At 36.2% G+C, this 17506-nt stretch overlaps 3 protein-coding genes across 5 annotated transcripts in view; 2 read left to right on the top strand and 1 right to left on the bottom strand.

Moving 5' to 3' along the window:
• creb3l1 (cAMP responsive element binding protein 3-like 1) overlaps nucleotides 1–7534 on the top strand; it is a 62137-nt gene extending 54603 nt beyond the window's left edge. For both annotated transcript variants that reach the window (XM_055164266.1, XM_055164260.1), the window contains exons 11-12: nucleotides 124–250; nucleotides 1422–7534. In XM_055164266.1, the coding sequence (XP_055020241.1) occupies nucleotides 124–250; nucleotides 1422–1455 (161 nt within the window). In that variant the 3' untranslated portion in view covers nucleotides 1456–7534. The remainder of the gene's footprint in view (nucleotides 1–123; nucleotides 251–1421) is intronic.
• Nucleotides 7535–8284: 750 nt separating this feature from the next.
• On the bottom strand, nucleotides 8285–15067 carry harbi1 (harbinger transposase derived 1). 2 transcript variants are annotated; one of them, XM_055164741.1, is made up of 7 exons: nucleotides 14784–15067; nucleotides 12915–13089; nucleotides 12312–12514; nucleotides 12150–12234; nucleotides 11165–11372; nucleotides 10062–10237; nucleotides 8285–8980 (listed from the first exon to the last, which is right to left on the bottom strand). In XM_055164741.1, exons 2-7 carry the CDS (start codon nucleotides 13077–13079, stop codon nucleotides 8780–8782), a joined length of 1038 nt encoding a protein of 345 aa, XP_055020716.1. In that variant the 5' UTR covers nucleotides 13080–13089; nucleotides 14784–15067; the 3' UTR covers nucleotides 8285–8779. The 2 variants fall into 2 exon arrangements, with proteins under 2 accessions (XP_055020716.1, XP_020783847.1); XM_020928188.2 differs by lacking the exon at nucleotides 14784–15067 and adding an exon at nucleotides 14113–14297.
• Nucleotides 14742–16542, top strand: LOC129411782 (autophagy-related protein 13-like). The gene is made up of 5 exons (XM_055163762.1): nucleotides 14742–14878; nucleotides 15203–15285; nucleotides 15651–15731; nucleotides 15824–15960; nucleotides 16536–16542. The coding sequence occupies exons 2-5, from the start codon at nucleotides 15217–15219 to the stop codon at nucleotides 16540–16542; spliced, it is 294 nt and encodes a 97-aa protein (XP_055019737.1). The 5' UTR covers nucleotides 14742–14878; nucleotides 15203–15216.
• The last annotated feature ends 964 nt before the right edge of the window (nucleotides 16543–17506 follow it).

The following is a 17506-nucleotide window of genomic DNA, read 5'->3' as shown; positions in this document are numbered from 1 at the left end:
TTTTTGTTGCTTATTTTGAATTTATTATTATATATTATTGTTTATTTATTGTTTTTTTTTACTGTAATTTCCCTTGTGGATCAGTAAAGTTTGTCTAAGTCTAATCGATTTTGTTTTTTTCAGTGCGTTCGCGCAGCCTCCTCTTCTTCAGCGAGGAGGGTCCAGACTCAGAGCCCCAGACCTCGGCTCAGGTCCAACTGTCCAGAACCATCTCAGAGAACAGGACAGACCGGACACAGGCTCTACACAGGTACGACACCTCACAGACTCCGCCTTATTCCTCATCGCTCGGGTTATATTCAGGCCCGTCTGCAGAAATTTGGAGGCCTGGGGCAAGAGGCATCACATGGGCCCCGCTCTAAATAAAAACTGATAAGAAGAGGGTCTAATTCTGGACCCCTAAGACCCTTTTGTCAACTCACGTGGTTGTTTTATTTTGTTTGGAGCTACCGAACCTAACAGCGGATAAGTTCAGTACAAACGAAAAAGTCGATTTAAAGACTCAGCGCATCAGGATCAGTGCAGTGTGTGACTTGTTGTTGCTCATAAAAACTGAACATTTTACACAAATGAACCGATTTTATGTTGTATTTAATCTGCAGAACTTTGGTAACACTTTAGAGTTGGGTGAGGGTGAGTTGTTGTACAGTTGTAGGGAGTATTATCCGTTACATAAGGGTGAGTTGTTGTACAGTTGTAGGGGAGTATTATAGTGTGAGTGTTACGTTACATAAGTTGTGAGTTGTTGTACAGTTGTAGGGAGTATTATATCCGTTACATAAGGGTGAGTTGTTGTACAGTTTGTAGGGAGTATTATTATGTTACATAAGGGTGAGTTGTTGTACAGTTGTAGGGAGTATTATATGTTACATAAGTGTGAGTTGTTGTACAGTTGTAGGGAGTATTATTTGTTACATAAGGGTGAGTTGTTGTACAGTTGTGGGGAGTATTATATGTTACATAAAGGTGAGTTGTGGTACAGTTGTAGGGAGTATTATATGTCACATAAGAGTGTGTTGTTGTACAGTTGTAGGGAGTATTATCTGCTACATAAGGGTGAGTTGTTGTGGAGAAAAAAGTGAAAGTTTTTAACGTCTTAAAACGTGAAAAATGTCTTTATACAGTCGTTACTCAAACTCAAACTCTTTTCTTATTGGTCAAGCTTCTGAGTGAGTGACAGGTGGATTCAGCCAATCAGAATGAAGTGTGAAGTTTAGAAGAAGCAGATGACTTTAGTTACCTATATAAAGATACTAATGTTTACATACATACGTGTAAAACTAAAACTGAGATCTGGCTCTAAGATCGCCCACATCTACAGCCAATATAGAACAAGATTAAAGATGCACTATGTCACTTTTTGGCTTTTCAACATTTATAACATTTGTCTCCCTCTGTGTCTCTTTTTTATTTTTCTGCAGAGATCCAAAAGCAGAGGCCCCTGACGTTTTCTGACAGACGGCCCTCCTCCCTCCTCAGGCGACCTCTCAACTTTGACCTCTCCACTTTGCTCATCATCTCAACGATCTCTTTACTTCTACTGCCATCTGCTGGACACCTGCCAGCACCTGCCAGCGCCTGTCAGCACCTGCCAGATCCACGTCCACCTCCTGTCTCCACTCACCGACCCGCTCACGTTTATGACCTGGAAAACTTGACACGAAAGGGCCAAATAAATATTCAACCATAGTATTTCAAATTGTAGAGAGTAGACTTTTCAATATTTTTTATTTTGTTTTATTTAGGGCTATTGCAATTTAGCCTGATCAGCTATCGGGCTTTCTTACACATTTTAAGATCTTCATTTTATATTTTAATCGGTTTGTTCACTGGTGTTGTTCAGTATAAATAAGAAATACGATGGCTAGTCAGGCTAAGCTAAGTTAACTTTTTGACAATTTGCTAATTTAATTGGACTAAATTAGCCTCACTAGCTATTTCACTTTAATACACATCACATTTTAATAGTTTTTTACTAAATTGTATACAGTCAATTACAATTATTTGACCAACTGTTGAAAATAATATACAAAAATTATACAGCTAGTCAGGCTAAGCTAAGTTAACTTTTTGACAATTTGCTAACTGGACTAAATTAGCCTCGCTAGCTATTTTACTTTTAATACACATCACATTTTTATTATTTTTTTTTAAAACTGGTTAAATAAATTATATGCAGTCAGTTACAATTATTTGACCAATTGTTGAAAATAATACAAAAAATAATAATATAGTTAACTTTTGACAGTTTGCTAATTTAACTGGACCAAATTAGCCTCGCTAGCTATTTTATTTGATTATACATCACATTTTAATAGTTTTTTTAAATTGGTTAAATAAGTTGTATGCAGTCAATTATAATTATTTGACCAATTGTTGAAAATAATGAGAAAATACGATGGCTCGTCAGGCTAAGCTAAGTTAACTTTTGACAGTTTGCCAAATTAACTGGACCAAATTAGCCTGGCTAGCTCTCTGACTTCACATTTAAATATTTTTTTTATTGGTTAAATAAATTATATGTGATCAGTTATATGAATTTTGACTGATTTATGAAACTAATATGAAGAAATTAGCTGGCTAGTGAGGCTACGCTAACTTTTGACAGTTTTAGCTTGACCAAATTAGCCTGGCTAGCTCTCTGACTTTTTTACACATTTTAAAATACGCATGTCACATTTTAAATTAGTTTGTTAACTGGTTAAACTATATAAAATAAATAATAATTATGTGACTGACTGTTGAAAATAACATGAGAAAGTTAGCCAGCTAATCGGGCTAAGCTAAGTTAAGCTAGCTAGCACAATGTCAAAAAACTAACTCGTCCAATTCCGAACTGTAAACACTCACTATTTCAAGCTCTGACTATAAATGTTTACAAACCAACCTAGAAATGACTGAATAACAAATTAAACTAATTATTTTTACAGAAAGTCAAAAGATATTTTAGATTTTAGACGTATTTATTTACTACAAGCCATTTGAAAAACCACACTTGCCTCGAATATAAAAAGTAGTAGCAGAATTTTAAATAAAACTTAAGATGTCTACAATACATTACTACATTACAAATAACTGATGAAACAAACTGAATTTAATAGTTTTTTTAAATCTCCAAAACATATTTTTACAGTTAACATCAATGTAACTGTATCGCACTGTAGTTTGACAATATCGTTTTCAAAATCTAACTTGAAAATCCGTGTTTCTTTGCAAATTTTCTACAAATTTTTGAATTAGAATTTTTTTTTAAATTGCCATAACTCATTGGGTTTTGTGGTAATTAAGTCTCCAAAATTTAATATCAATGTACCACACTGTAAACTGACAATTTCGTTTTCAAAATCAAAACCTGAAAACGCGTTGTTTCTTAGGAATGCTCTACAGATTTGCCAATTTTAGAATATGAATTTTTGAATTGCCATAATTTACCGAACTAACTCACCGGTGCCTTCAAGCAGTGGTGGATAAAGTACTGAGTTTTGGTACTTAAGTAAAAGTACAAATACAGGGACAAAAAGTTACTCAAGTACTTTTTTTAAACAAGTATGTTTAAAAAAGTATTTTCAAGAGAGTTTTAGAACAATTAAATGATGAAATGTCATGATTTTAATGAAAAATTCAGCAGATTTTAAGTGATTCAATTGATTTCTATTTTTTTCTAGCTGTTTTTGTGCTTTTCGTTTGCTCAAAGTCGGGACAGAAACTCAAATTAAACTTGTTTAAAAAGTTTCAAAGTACTTTTTACTTTTCAGTCCAGAGCTAAAATGTAGTTGCGTAGAAAGTACAAATACATGCTCTCAAATGTAGTGAAGTAAAAGTAAAAGGTATCTGCTATAAATTTGATTTAAATAAACTACAAACACCTAAAATTTGTACTTTTACTTTTGTACTTCGTTACTTTCCACCACTGTTTTCAAGTCCGTCTTCACGTCAAAACCTCTTAACCATTTCCGAGAGTCCCGAATGAGGGTGGTAATATTTTTATGAGAAATTGTCTTAGCAGCATCGAAAAAAAACGCATATTTATTTATGCACAAAAATATATGGAATTGTATGTTTTTATAAATAACTTCGCGCAAAAGAAAAGAAAAAAAAACAAATGTGTTTATAATATATTCTGAGCATTGAAAAAAGCATATTTATTTGAATGCACCAAAAAAGAAAGGATTGTATTTTTGTCATTTTGGATGTGACCGTAGACTGTATTTACAAGTGGACTTTGCTTAACTAGGAAGTGAGCATGGGCGCGCTTCCGGCTCCATCAACTCCGGCTCCAATTGACCTTCTATTGAAAAAAACTTTGGTCTTAAAATGTCCGTATTAACCCGCTCTGCATGATCCTGGTGTTTTTATTCCACAATTTTGCCCACAAATCCTGTTCCTAATTTTGAGCTCCAAATTTCGCTCCCGGCCTCGGTGAGGTTCGTTTGACTGCAGCTTAGTTCACGTGTTTATACGGTCTGGGGATGTGACGTTTTTTTTTTTTGACAATGGTTGAAAAATGTTGATCTAATGTTTGTGTAGCACTGCTGTCTCGTGAAAAAAAAATCATTCAAAACCAAACAAAATCTACAGGCTTAAAGGCGCACTCTGGAACTTTCTCTGAAGCCGCTCGTCTCCATGGAGATGTTAAAGCTTGGCCTGGAATGTTCGCGCAGTGTGGCATTAAACTTATCTGTCTTGTACTCAATTATAGGATGTTTTTATCGCTAAGAAAATACTTAAATACAGAAAAAAAACGGAGCTGGTTTGCCTCGCCATTCCACAGATCTGACAGAGAAATAGATCATTTTAATGCCATAACAGCACTAATATCTCCATGGCGACAAGCAGGCGGCAAACCCTCCCCCAGAAAAGTTACACAGTGCAGCTTTAAAATGGAAAAGTATTATTATTTTTATATTTTATTCACTAAAACATAAACTTACATAAACAAACCGTCAGTCGATGATTGTGTAAATAAAAAAAAACTCTCTGATATAATGTTTTCATACTAAAAATGTGATTTAAAAGCAAAAAAAACACAGGTTCAAATTCAGAAATATTCAAAATTGGATCATATTTTCCATAAATTAAGGATTTTCTTAAACCAAAACGTCAAATTTCTGTCAAAACTTGCCAAATCTTAAGACTATAAGTAGAGTTGGGTAGTACTCAAGTTATATTTTTACTTTTTAGAGTTACTTTTTATGAAATTGTACTTTTCGGAGTACTTTAATTACTACAGTAACAGTACTCTTACTCGAGTAAAAGTTAGTGGTTCCTCTTCTCAATGTGAGTAAGTCTAAAGTGACAAAAACTTCCAGGTGACGATGTGAAATTATTTAAACATTTGTGCCTCATTTTTGTGTTTATCCTTTGAAAACACCAAATTTAGTGACTTATTTTTTAATATTTTGTCCTTCAAATTAGATTAAATTCAAATTATAAATCAGATTTTACAACCCGACACTTTCCCAAATAGTTTTTTTAGTCTTACTTGAGTCATTTCTTGCACCACAACTTTGTACTTTCTACTTGAGTACTACTATTTTGAAGTAACAATACTCTGATTTAAAGGTGCATTGCGTAACTTTTCTGGTGGAGTTACCATCTAATGCTTCGTCTAAACCTTTCTATTTTCAAACTAGACCAAGTTACAGGTCAGATCTGTGGAGAGGCGACCCCGCTCACAGTCAGAATATTTGTTTTTTAGGTATTTTTGAGCTTTAAAACCACTTCTAATTGAATAAATGTAAAGTAAAGCTGTTTAAAGTCGCACTGTGGAACATTCTAGACAGAAAAACAAGCAGCGGACGAACTTCTAAACAAAAATTTACACAGTGGAGCTTTAAAATTTTTGGCTACTCCACCTCTGATTATCAACTTAAGATTTCGCGTGCGTTTGAGCTTATATTTCAATTTTATTTTCAAATTTCAAATCAAAATTCTTCAGAAAACATTCACGAGACAGGTGTTGGTGTATTTATTTGTGTTGTAGAAAGTTTGTAAATATTATAGAAAGGGGACTCCAAGTTAAACCACTTTTGAATTTACATTTTTACCACTGCTCCCGTCGACAAAAAAAACAAAACAGCAAAAATCACCCCCAGAAATAGCCATAGATTCATAACCATATTTTTGTTTAATTTAAATTTGTCTTTTTTCATATTGCCAAAAAAAATGAGTGAAAATGGACCAATGTACATAACGAACGCCAGATTCAGTTTTTTGTAAATAGGGGCCTTGTTTTTGTATCGTGGTGAGATTTTAACCTGTGGAAATTAGAAATGAAAAATGTGGAAAATTCGGGGTAAAATTTTTTTGGTTGGGTTTTTGAAATTTGTCTGAGGGAGGGAGGGAGGGTTTGGAAATTGTAAAGACGCCGAGACGACAAAATGATAATCGTGGTTTAAATGAACGGAGAAAGAAAAGACGGGGGTTCGAATTTTAATTATAGAACCAAGATTGGGAATTAAAAACAAAGTGTTTGTAACCAGGACTAAACCAGGTCTAAACTAGGACTAAAACAGGACTGAACCAGGACTAAACCAGGTCTAAATCATGAATAACCCAGGACTAAACCAAGACCAAACCAGGACTAAATCGTGAATCACGCAGGACTAAACCATGACAGAACCAAAATTAAAACCAGAACTAAACCAGGACTAAAACAGGTCTAAAGCAGGACTAAACTAGTTCTGTACCAGGACTAAATTAGGACTAAATCAGGTCTAAACCTGGACTAAACCAGGACTAAACAAGGACTAAAACAGGACTAAATCAGGGACTAAACCAGGACTGTACCAGGACTAAATTAGTACTAAACCAGGTCTAAATCTGGAATAAACCACGACTAAACTAGGACTAAACCAGGACTAAACCAGGTCTAAACCAGGACTAAACCAGCTCTAAACCAGGACTAAATTAGGACTAAAGCAGGATTAAACCAGGACTAAACCAGGACTGAACCAGAACTAAACCAGGACTACACCAGGACTACAAAAACACAAAATCTAAACAGAAAAAGTGTGTTACTTAAAAATGTTTTGTCTAATTGAACTGAACCAAAACTATCAGATCTTAACCCGGACTAAACCCGGACTAAACTAAACCAGACTAACTACATAACTACAAATAATTACAGTTATATAGACTCTCGCCTTCCATCTAAAATTACAACTTCAAAAAATTTAACAGCGTAAAATCCCTCCAGTATTCCGAGCTCGACGTCCGGTCAGAGTTTCCCCGTGTGATTTTGTCCGTTGGTTTAAAGCCGTTGTTGTTTTGTGGTCTTGGCCTTGTACAGATCTGCATGTCTCTCATATATCTCTGTATCGTAGAATAGTCCGTAGAGTAGAAACAGCAAAATATTAAAAATGCATCAGCAAAAAAAAAAAAAAAAAAAAACTGTGTCTCTGGTTTTATTTCACATATTTTACATTTTACAACAACAAAAGGCACATTTTTGTTCTTAAAGTATAAAAATGAATCACAACTGAAAACAAAACAATATTTGAACCTTTGTCAGTTTTGAATGTGAGGACTAAACCAGGACTAAACCAAAACTAAACCAGGACTAAACCAAAACTAAACCAGGACTAAACCAAAACTAAACCAGGACTGTACCAGGACTAAACCTGGACTAAACCAAAACTAAACCAGGACTAAACAAAACTAAACAGGACTAAACCAAAAACAAACTAAACCAGGACTAACAGGACTAAACTAAACAGACTGTAACTAAACAGGTAAACCATGAATAAACCAGGACTAAACCAAAACTAAACAAGACAAAACCAGGACTGTACCAGGACTAAACCAGGTCTACACCAGGACTAAACCAGGTCTAAACCAGGACTAAACCAGGACTAAACCCAGGACTAAACCAGGACTAAAACCAGGACTAAACCAGGTCTAAACCAGGACTAAACAGGACTAAACCAGGTCTAAACCAGGACTAAACCAAAACTAAACAACCAGGACTAAACTAAACAGGACTAAAACTAAACCAGGACTGTACCAGGACTAAACCAGGTCTAAACCATGAATAAACCAGGACTAAACCAAAACTAAACCAGGACAAAACCAGGTCTAACCCAGGACTAAACCAGGACTGTACCAGGACTGTACCAGGACTAAACCAGGACTAAACAGGACTACCTAAACCAGGACTAAACCAGGTCTAAACCAGGACTAAACCAGGACTGTACCAGGACTAAACCAGGTCTAAACCTTGAATAAACCAGGACTAAACCAGGACTGTATCAGGACTAAACCAGGTCTAAACCTTGAATAAACCAGGACTAAACCAGGACTAAACCAGGACTAAACCAGGTCTAAACCTTGAATAAACCAGGACTGTATCAGGACTAAACCAGGTCTAAACCTTGAATAAACCAGGACTAAACCAGGTCTGTACCAGGACTGTATGTTTTACTGTGAACGGTCTTGCATCTCCACAAACCCGACGCTTACTTGGCCTATTTGTTTCCATGGAGATCTTCCACGGTTAATAACGACATAAAACTGATCTTATCTCCATGGAGAATGTTCCGAAGTGTGGTTTTAACTTTCTATTTCCGTGGAATCATACAGCTGCCACCTCTAAAATGTTAAATATACTGTACCTTTAAGATGATATAATGCCCCTGTGTGTCAGATGCCCTCCCTGTGTCCCCATTTTGTGTAAAAAAAACCAAAAAACTGAAATTTAAAGCTCTACAAACCCGTGGGATTCTTGCGTTCGATCATCAGTTCCTCAGTTTGTTTTTTTGTCCACATAAGGGAAGAGTTTTTAGCTGAAGTGTTTGAGTATAATGTCCTTGCGTATGTCGTAGGCGCCGTGGTCTCGGTCCTCGGGGTTTTCCTGGACTCGCTCCGGAGGCTCTCGGGGGTCGGTCCGTTCCAAAGTCCAGGCGTCGAGTCCGGACTGAAGCGACGCGTTATGTAAAACACAACAGGCCAGAATGATGGACGAGCTTCTGTCCGGGGAATACTGCAGAGAGAGACAGTTTTATTTTACTTTAGAGGGAAAATTTAACCAAACAAATTAGGCGACAATATTGGGACTAAACTAGAACTAAACCAGAACTAAACCAGGATTAAACCAAGACTAAACCAGGTCTACATTAGAACTGCGAAACCATGCCTAGAACTGTCATGAGGCAAGATCTAAACTAGGACTAAACCAGGACTAAACCAAGACTAGACTAGAACTAAACCACGACTAAACAAGAACTGAACGAGGTCTAACCCAGGACTAAACGAAGACTAAACCAGGTCTACACTCAAACTACTAAACCACGCCTAGAACTGTAGTGAAGCATGATCTAAACTAGGAATAAATCAGGACTAAATCAGGTCTAAACCAGGACTAAACCAAGACTACAAACCAGGTCTACATTGAAACTACTAGATCATGCCTAGAACTGTCATGAGGCAAGATCTAAACTAGGACTAAACCAGGACTAAACCAAAATTTAAAAAGGCCTAAACCAGAACTAACCCAAGACTAAACCAAGACTAAAAAAAAACTAAACCAAGACTAACCCAAGACTAAACCAGGTCTACACTGGAACTACTAAACCATGCCTAGAACTGTCATGAGGCAAGATCTAAACTAGAACTAAACCAGGTCTAAACCAGGATTAAACCAAGACCATAAAAGGCCTAAACCAGAACTAAACCAAGACTAATCAAGGACAGAACCAGGTCTACACTGGAACTACTAAACCATGCGTAGAACTGTAGTGAAGCATGATCTAATCTAGGAAAAATCTAGAACTAAACCAAGACTAAACTAGAACTAAACCTAGACTGAACAAGAACCGAACTGAAACCAGGTCTAAACCAGGTCTACACTAGCACTACTAAATCGGACCAAGAATTGTAGTAAGGCAAGATCTAAACTTGAACTAAACCGAGACTAAACCAGGACTAAACCAGGTCTAAAAAAAAAAAACACTGTCCACTTGATACTTATATTTTCCTGACTTTTTCCCATTCAAAAGATATAACATATATAATTAGTTTTTTTCATTTATCACCATGGCAACAGTCCCACCAGTATCTTTTACCTGTAAATATCCCTTGCTGCTGTCCAGACACTTGAACCGGGTCTGAATGGCTCTGAAGGTCCGGTCCACGATCTCGTGCGTCGTGGTGTGGGACAAGTTGTAGCGGAAATCTGCAGGGGATTCTGGGTAATCCACAGGAGTCATCAGCCACTTCCTCAAAGGATATCGGCTGTCACCTGACACAAAAACAGACAAACAGAGATCGATAATACTCAGACAACACAAGAATTAGATCTGACTTTTGGTCTTTAAATGCACAAGATAAATCTGGAGGTTTGTGCCGATACCGATATTTGGCCTATGGTTGTGGTTGATAACTGATATTTCACATTTAAAGTCCACTGAGAGAGGCCCAGAAATTCACAAATTAACTTTAGTATGTCATTTTAGTCAAACTTAAAATAATTGTTACATGTTTGTGTAAAAAAAACAGTCTTATAAAGTTTTTCTGTTTCCATTTTGACTCATTAGTTTGTTCGGAAAGGGCACTCAGAGAGGATGGCAGCGCAAATATCTGTATCGAGAATCAATATCGGCCTACACAGATATCGACAAATTAGTATCAATACTGACCGATACCATCCCTATAAATCTGATCATCAAAAACACCTGGTGTCGGAGAATCAATGGATTTTAACTTTAAGCCTAAAAAATGTATTGCACTAGAAACATGGGTCATACAGCATAGGGTTATCGAATAATATATATAATATATATATTGGATAAACTAAGCGCTCAAAAAACAGATCACTCTTGTGCCCTGACGCGGTCAGCTTCTATCAGACTTTAAAAAGACACGACTCAGTGGAATATGTGTGTTGTTTCTATGACAGAGGGATGTTGTACTAATGAGTCTGTTCTGTACTTTTATCATGTCGGAGATGGAACTTTTCAGAGATTATACGTCTGCAGGTCGTACGTATATATCGTATATATGAATGGACATATATCTTAGCCCCTTAGCATTTTGGCGGTGAATTACTTCGCTGTGCACAGACCTTAACGCAGATCCATAAATCGCCTGACGGCGACGGCAGCAGTGCGCGATGACTCGACGCAGAACTATACTTCACCCTGTATGTGCTGTTCTCTTGGTTTCTCACCGAGCAGCCAGCCCTGGCCCAGATCCTCCATGGTTTTGTAGAGCGCAGATCTTTGCAGCACGTCGAAGTCCCTGAGAGCTCCAGGCCAGTGAGTCTCGGCGCTGAGCAGCAGCCCCCTGGAGTCACACACCAGCTGCACCCCGACCGAGTGGAAGCCCTTCTTATTCACGTACGACTGGTCCTCGCTGTTCGGAGCTTTGATGGCCACCTGCACTTTCAGCAAGAGGGGAACGTTAAGAGGCTGAAGGATTTAGGGAAAATATAATGATAAGATTTGTTTGATTCAGTTCAAAGTTCATATTTGAAACATGTCTGGAAGAACTGACAAAAAGACTGAAATCTGAACTGATGAACAAATTCAAGAATCACATTTCTGAACATGTTTGTACAGATCGAAACTACAGGGTCAGCAGCTTTTATTCAGAATAAGTTTCAAATGTCAGGACTAAACCAGGACTGTACCAGGACTAAACCTGGACAAAACCATGAATAAACCAGGACTGTACCAGGTCTACACCATGAATAACCCAGGTCTACACCAGGACTAAACCAGGACTAAACCAGGACTAAACCAGGACTAAACTACGTCTACACCAGGACTAAACTAGGACCTTCTTCTTATTCACATACGACTGATCCTTGCTGTTCGGGGCTTTAATCGCCAACTGCAGAGGGGAAAGTTAAGAGGCTGAAGGATTTAGGGAAAATATAATTATAAGATTAATTTCATTCTGTTCAAAGTTCACATTTTAAACACGCCCAGAAGAACTGACAAAAAGGACTGAAGACCGAAGAATTACATTTCAGAACATGTTTGTACTGATCTAAACTACATGATCAGCAGCTTTTATTCAGAATAAGACTTTGCTGTTTGTAGAGGAAATGATTATTGATAATTGCAAGCTTTGCGATTTGCCAATTTCAATTCATTCATTAATCTCGCAACCCTAAAAAGTAAAGTTTCTTTTTTTAGAATTGCACGCACCTGAACAAAGTCGAGGACGCCAATGACTCCAGGAAAACCAGCCACTCTCTCAAACATCCCCATCTGCTCTTTGCTCGACTCATCTCTGTGTCAAAACAAAATATTATCAATTATTACGATTATTATTAAATTTGGTCGTAATGCTAACCCAGCCCCATTTACCTGAAAAAAGAGATGAACTGTGGAGCCTTTTCCACCAGAGCTTTGGTCACATTGGACACACATCGGGACATGGAGGCCTGGCTGATCCCGATCGTGTCTCCCATCGACGTCTGGTACGAGCCCGACGTGTAAAACCCTAAAGCGGCCATCACCTGCACCTCTGGACTGATCGCTCTGGATCTCTGAGTACGACGAGAAAGGCTCTGAAACCGAAAACAACAACATATGTGATCTGATTAAGAAAGAGAATATTTAGCATTGTTGTTGTAGTAAAGTAGTAATGCCACAATAACAAATTAGTGTTGATATTTTGGATCTTACAGCATTCTACACCTCAAACTATCTGAAAAGCAAATACTAAATGTCCATTGTAACAGTTAAAAGAATACAGAAATACATTTAAAAAAAATATTTTGTAAGCTTAAATACGTACAAAAATCTGATACTATTTTGAATATTGTGAGAAAATAATTTTTACTAATATTTATTTACACAATGTGGATGGAAATAGAAAATGGGGCCATAGTTTGATGCATTAATAACGATGAAGATAAAATAATGTTAAACGGTCTTGCATATTAATTTACCATATAAAATACTCACTTCTCTTAATAGCTCCACCAAATAGAGTATGAAGGACTTGGGGAAGCCGAAATGTGTGATTAGAAAGTGATCAGAGACAGAGTCCAGGTCGAATCGGTCCATCGTCTTCTGCCCTCGTCCGTGGAGCAGCAGATCGCAGTCCAGGATGGCGATGGAGATGGCCATGCTTACAAATCTACAACAGTTTAATAAACCAAATTATATCAGTAAACACTTTAAATCTACATTCAAAATAATTGTGTGTATGTTGGTGAGCCAAGACAAAACGGGACACGAGATTGGCTAAACAACAACGAGACAAGACGAGATTTTGACATTGTTGATGATAAATAAATTGTACAATCCAGTTCCAAATTTTGGGTTCACAATTTTTTATTTATTTTTATTTAATATTTCTGCTGCTACTATTTCTACTAGGACATAAAAATATACTCGTTAAATGTACAAAATTGGTAATAATGTCAATATTTAATACAGTTACCATTTAATCATTTTAATTTGTACCAAAGAAACACAAAACTGGACTCAAAATGGGTCAAAATCACAAACAACTAATTACATAACAAGGTGTAAATTGAAATTGAACCAGGACTAAACCGGGACTAAACCAGGGACTGAATGAACCAGGACTAAACCTAAAAACATCTCATAAATGTACAATTATTTTGCTTCTAATGAATGTTTTGTTCATTTTAAGGTCGTTGTTATTGTTGCTGTAAAGAGATTTAACCACAAAAATGTCTGTCCGAGGCCTGTTTGTTATTGTCTATTTTTAAATTTGACCCCCCAAAAAACTAATTTATTTACAGACTATTGAATATTTATTTTTATTCATATACAGACTATTTAAAGATGCATTTTGTAACTTTTCTGTCACCTGCCCCCTGCTTGCCTCCATGTAGAGAATTTTTTTGCTTTTGGTCTCCATGGAAACGTTTAATTCTATACTGTGGAGCATCCAGGCAAACCAATAATAGCATCTTCACGGACAAAAACAGTAAAGTTACACAGTGCACCTTTAAATACAAGTCTATAACACGTGTATACACCTATTAGACAATGTTCTTTTGATTTAAATTTAAAATTGATTACACATTTTTTCAAATATCTATGCTATTACAATTCTGTTAAGCTCAAAATGCGTAAAAATACAACTTTATTGCAACTAACGTGACCATTGAATGAATAGGCTACTTACCTACAACACTGTAAACTATGCTTAATTGTCCAAACTCTATATACGCATGGGATTACACATTTATCAAAGCTTGCGTGATTTACGATTGGTCATTGCACCATCCGATTCCACATTTGTGCCCTCAAAAATGAAAAAAATGCTGAAAATTTTAGACAAATGCTGTTAGCTGGCTAGCGGCTAACAAACGTAAACAAACGCTATGTAAAACTAACTACGTATACGCATTCACAGATTCAACAAAATACACCAATCTTATTAAAGCACTAATAATTTCTGTTTTGATTCAGTATAGTCCTACAGCATATTTAATAGTTTAATAAATATTTAGATAAGCGGTACGTTAGTGTTTGAATAAGATTGTGCGAAAATTTATTGAAAGTGCGTACGTGAACGCTGCGCCACCCAAACAAACAGAAGATAAACAGTGCAGTGGCTCGGCTGCTGATGTCGATGTGTAAATTTAAACGTATAAATTCATAAATTATTCGTGGCTGAATGTAATCGCATTTGTACGCACTTATACTTCACTAAACCCGCATTAATAAGGAAATATCTAATGTAAGTAACCGTATTTCTGCTTCGAAGTAAAATGCATGTATGTGTGTGTGTGTGTACGTGTTAGCTCGTAGCGTTAGCACCAGAGGCTCGCGTTCGGACTAATAATGACTCACCTTTAACGACCACGTCCGTTTTACAGAGAAAATCGTATTAAATCTTCGAAATTGTCACTTATTTCACTTCTCGTCCATGTTTTGTTCATTTTAAGGTAGTTGTCATTGTTGTTGTGACGAGATTTAACCCTAAAAATGTGATTCATGTGGATTTGTGGCGATGTCCGAGGCCTGTTTGTCATTGTTTTTGTTAAAATATAACCAAAAGAAATGCTCTAATGACTGTAATACTGCGTTTAATACTGCACAAACAATGCTGTAATTCGGTGTCTTTCTGTGCAAAGTGTAGTTGTAATGTTTTTGATGTCTGTCCTCGTGCTAATTTTGTATATATATATATTGCACAATCATCCTATATCATATGATTAGGGTTTAAGTCCTTTATATTTTCTACTAACCACTTTGTGTGTTTGTCTCAGGTTCTGCTTACATCATGGACAGTGACTTGAGTCCACAAGATAAAAAAGATCTGGACAAATTTATCAAGTTTTTTGCCCTGAAGGTGAGTGTAAACTTGAGATCTAGTTAAAATGTTTAGGTAATAATTTGAAATAGAGTTAAATCAGATACTAATCAATTCTGAATTTGAGCAAATCACATTAACAGAACAAAATTTTAGCTTTCCTGAACAGAATGTTAGATCCCACTGTAAAATAAATAAAGTATGTATGTGTTAAATATTACTTTTTATTACTAAAAAAGTTGCATTTTTTATATTTTCATCTTGGTATCACAGTTGATTTTGAGTATTAAGTAAATTTTTTAATTTCAAAATCGAGTTTGAACATTTTGTATCGTAACAACACTAGTTTGAAATGCATGTAACCAAAAAAAGTGCTGATTGTGTTTTTAAAAATTATTTTCTAGACTGTCCAAGTGATAGTTCAAGCACGATTAGGGGAGAAAATATGCACTCACTCGTCTTCATCGCCAACAGGGTCAGATTGGGTGAGTCGAACATAAATAGCTAGTATGTTCATATATAGACCTGTAGCTTGTTGCGTTTGTTACTTTATTTGTGTGTTATTTTGTTTTTTCAGTTTAATTTAGCCATCAAAGACATCCCAGAGGTGACTCATGAAGCTAAAAAGGCTCTGGCCGGACAGCTCCCCGGCATCGGGCGGTCCATGTGTGTGGAGATTTCTCTAAAAACATCAGAGGTACAATATTTAGACCAGTATTTTAGATCCACTAGAGCAGGGGTCTCCAACCTTTTTCCTCTGGTGAGCTACCTTTACAAAATTAGAATGCCAGAGAGCTACTAATGTTAGCAGTTGTAAGAAATTGAGTGTATTCAAGAGGCACAACGAGCTTTAGATGAGGTACAGACGGATGCCTGTAAAACTTAAACCTTTAATCAGTTTTAGTGCACAAAGTTAGACATCAAAATGATACATTTACAATGATAATAGACATTTAATTCATCAGTTTGAGTTATTCAGCACAATAAGTACAATTCATAAATCTCTTGGCGAGCTACTTGGAGGATGGTGGAGAGCTACTGGTTGCTCCCGAGCTACAGGTTGGAGACCCCTGCACTAGAGTAACTACAAGGGGTGGGGCAAAATACAATTTCCACAAGATGAGACGAGACAACAAAAACAAAACAGGGTGAGATTTTGACATTGTTCATATTAAGTCAATTGTACAATCCAGTTCCAAATTTTGGGCTCACCATTATTTAATATTTCTGCTGTCACCGTAAGACTGCTTTTTGGGACTGCAGCTTCCCTAAAAAATTTTACTCCTCAGTATTTAACTCTATTTTTTATCCAATCACAAGATCATTTTCAGCATGTGTGCACCGTCTTGTGGCAATTTTGTCTTGCAAGATCTTGTGGCACGAGATCTTGTCCTAACTCTAACTACTACTACTTCTACTACTACTACTACCTCTACTGCTGCTACTACTACTACTACTACTACTGCTACTACTAAGATATAAAAATATACTAATTAAATTCACAAAATTGGTAATAATGTCAAATTTTAACACAGTTACCAGTTTGTTTAGTGTTAAACCACAGACATTTTATTTGAAATTTTTTGTTTTAATTTGTACCAAGAAACACAAACCACAAATCTAAAATCACAAACAACTAATTACATAACAAGGTGTAAACTGAAATTGAACGGACTAAACCACGGAGTGAACCACGGACTAAACCAGGGACTGAACCAGGGACTAAACCAGAAACTGAATGAATCAGGACTATGCCAGAACTAACCCTAAAAAAATCTTATAAATCTACAATTATTTCACTTCTAATCCATGTTTTGTTCATTTTAAGGTCGTTGTTATTGTTGCTGTAAAGAGATTTAACCACAAAAATGTCTGTCCGAGGCCTGTTTGTTATTGTCTATTTTTAAATTTGACCCCCCAAAAAACTAATTTATTTACAGACTATTGAATATTTATTTTTATTCATATACAGACTATTTAAAGATGCATTTTGTAACTTTTCTGTCACCTGCCCCCTGCTTGCCTCCATGTAGAGAATTTTTTTGCTTTTGGTCTCCATGGAAACGTTTAATTCTATACTGTGGAGCATCCAGGCAAACCAATAATAGCATCTTCACGGACAAAAACAGTAAAGTTACACAGTGCACCTTTAAATACAAGTCTATAACACGTGTATACACCTATTAGACAATGTTCTTTTGATTTAAATTTAAAATTGATTACACATTTTTTCAAATATCTATGCTATTACAATTCTGTT

Source organism: Boleophthalmus pectinirostris, unplaced genomic scaffold, assembly GCF_026225935.1.
Source record: "Boleophthalmus pectinirostris isolate CB_2022bp ecotype Guang Dong unplaced genomic scaffold, ASM2622593v1 HiC_scaffold_11, whole genome shotgun sequence".
Taxonomy (NCBI): domain Eukaryota; kingdom Metazoa; phylum Chordata; class Actinopteri; order Gobiiformes; family Gobiidae; genus Boleophthalmus; species Boleophthalmus pectinirostris.
Note: the sequence above shows the minus strand (reverse complement) of the source record. Positions and strands in the feature narration are given on the sequence as shown.

Coding starts and splice junctions, on each gene's coding strand:
- harbi1 (XM_055164741.1), bottom strand. CDS start 13,079: ATGGCCATCTCCATCGCCATCCTGGACTGCGATCTGCTGCTCCACGGA. Junction 12,515..12,914: donor TGGTGGAGCTATTAAGAGAA/GTGAGTATTTTA, acceptor TTTCGGTTTCAG/AGCCTTTCTCGTCGTACTCA. Junction 10,238..11,164: donor GGGCCAGGGCTGGCTGCTCG/GTGAGAAACCAA, acceptor TTTTTGTGTCAG/GTGACAGCCGATATCCTTTG.
- LOC129411782 (XM_055163762.1), top strand. CDS start 15,217: ATGGACAGTGACTTGAGTCCACAAGATAAAAAAGATCTGGACAAATTT. Junction 15,286..15,650: donor TCAAGTTTTTTGCCCTGAAG/GTGAGTGTAAAC, acceptor ATTATTTTCTAG/ACTGTCCAAGTGATAGTTCA. Junction 15,732..15,823: donor CGCCAACAGGGTCAGATTGG/GTGAGTCGAACA, acceptor TTGTTTTTTCAG/TTTAATTTAGCCATCAAAGA.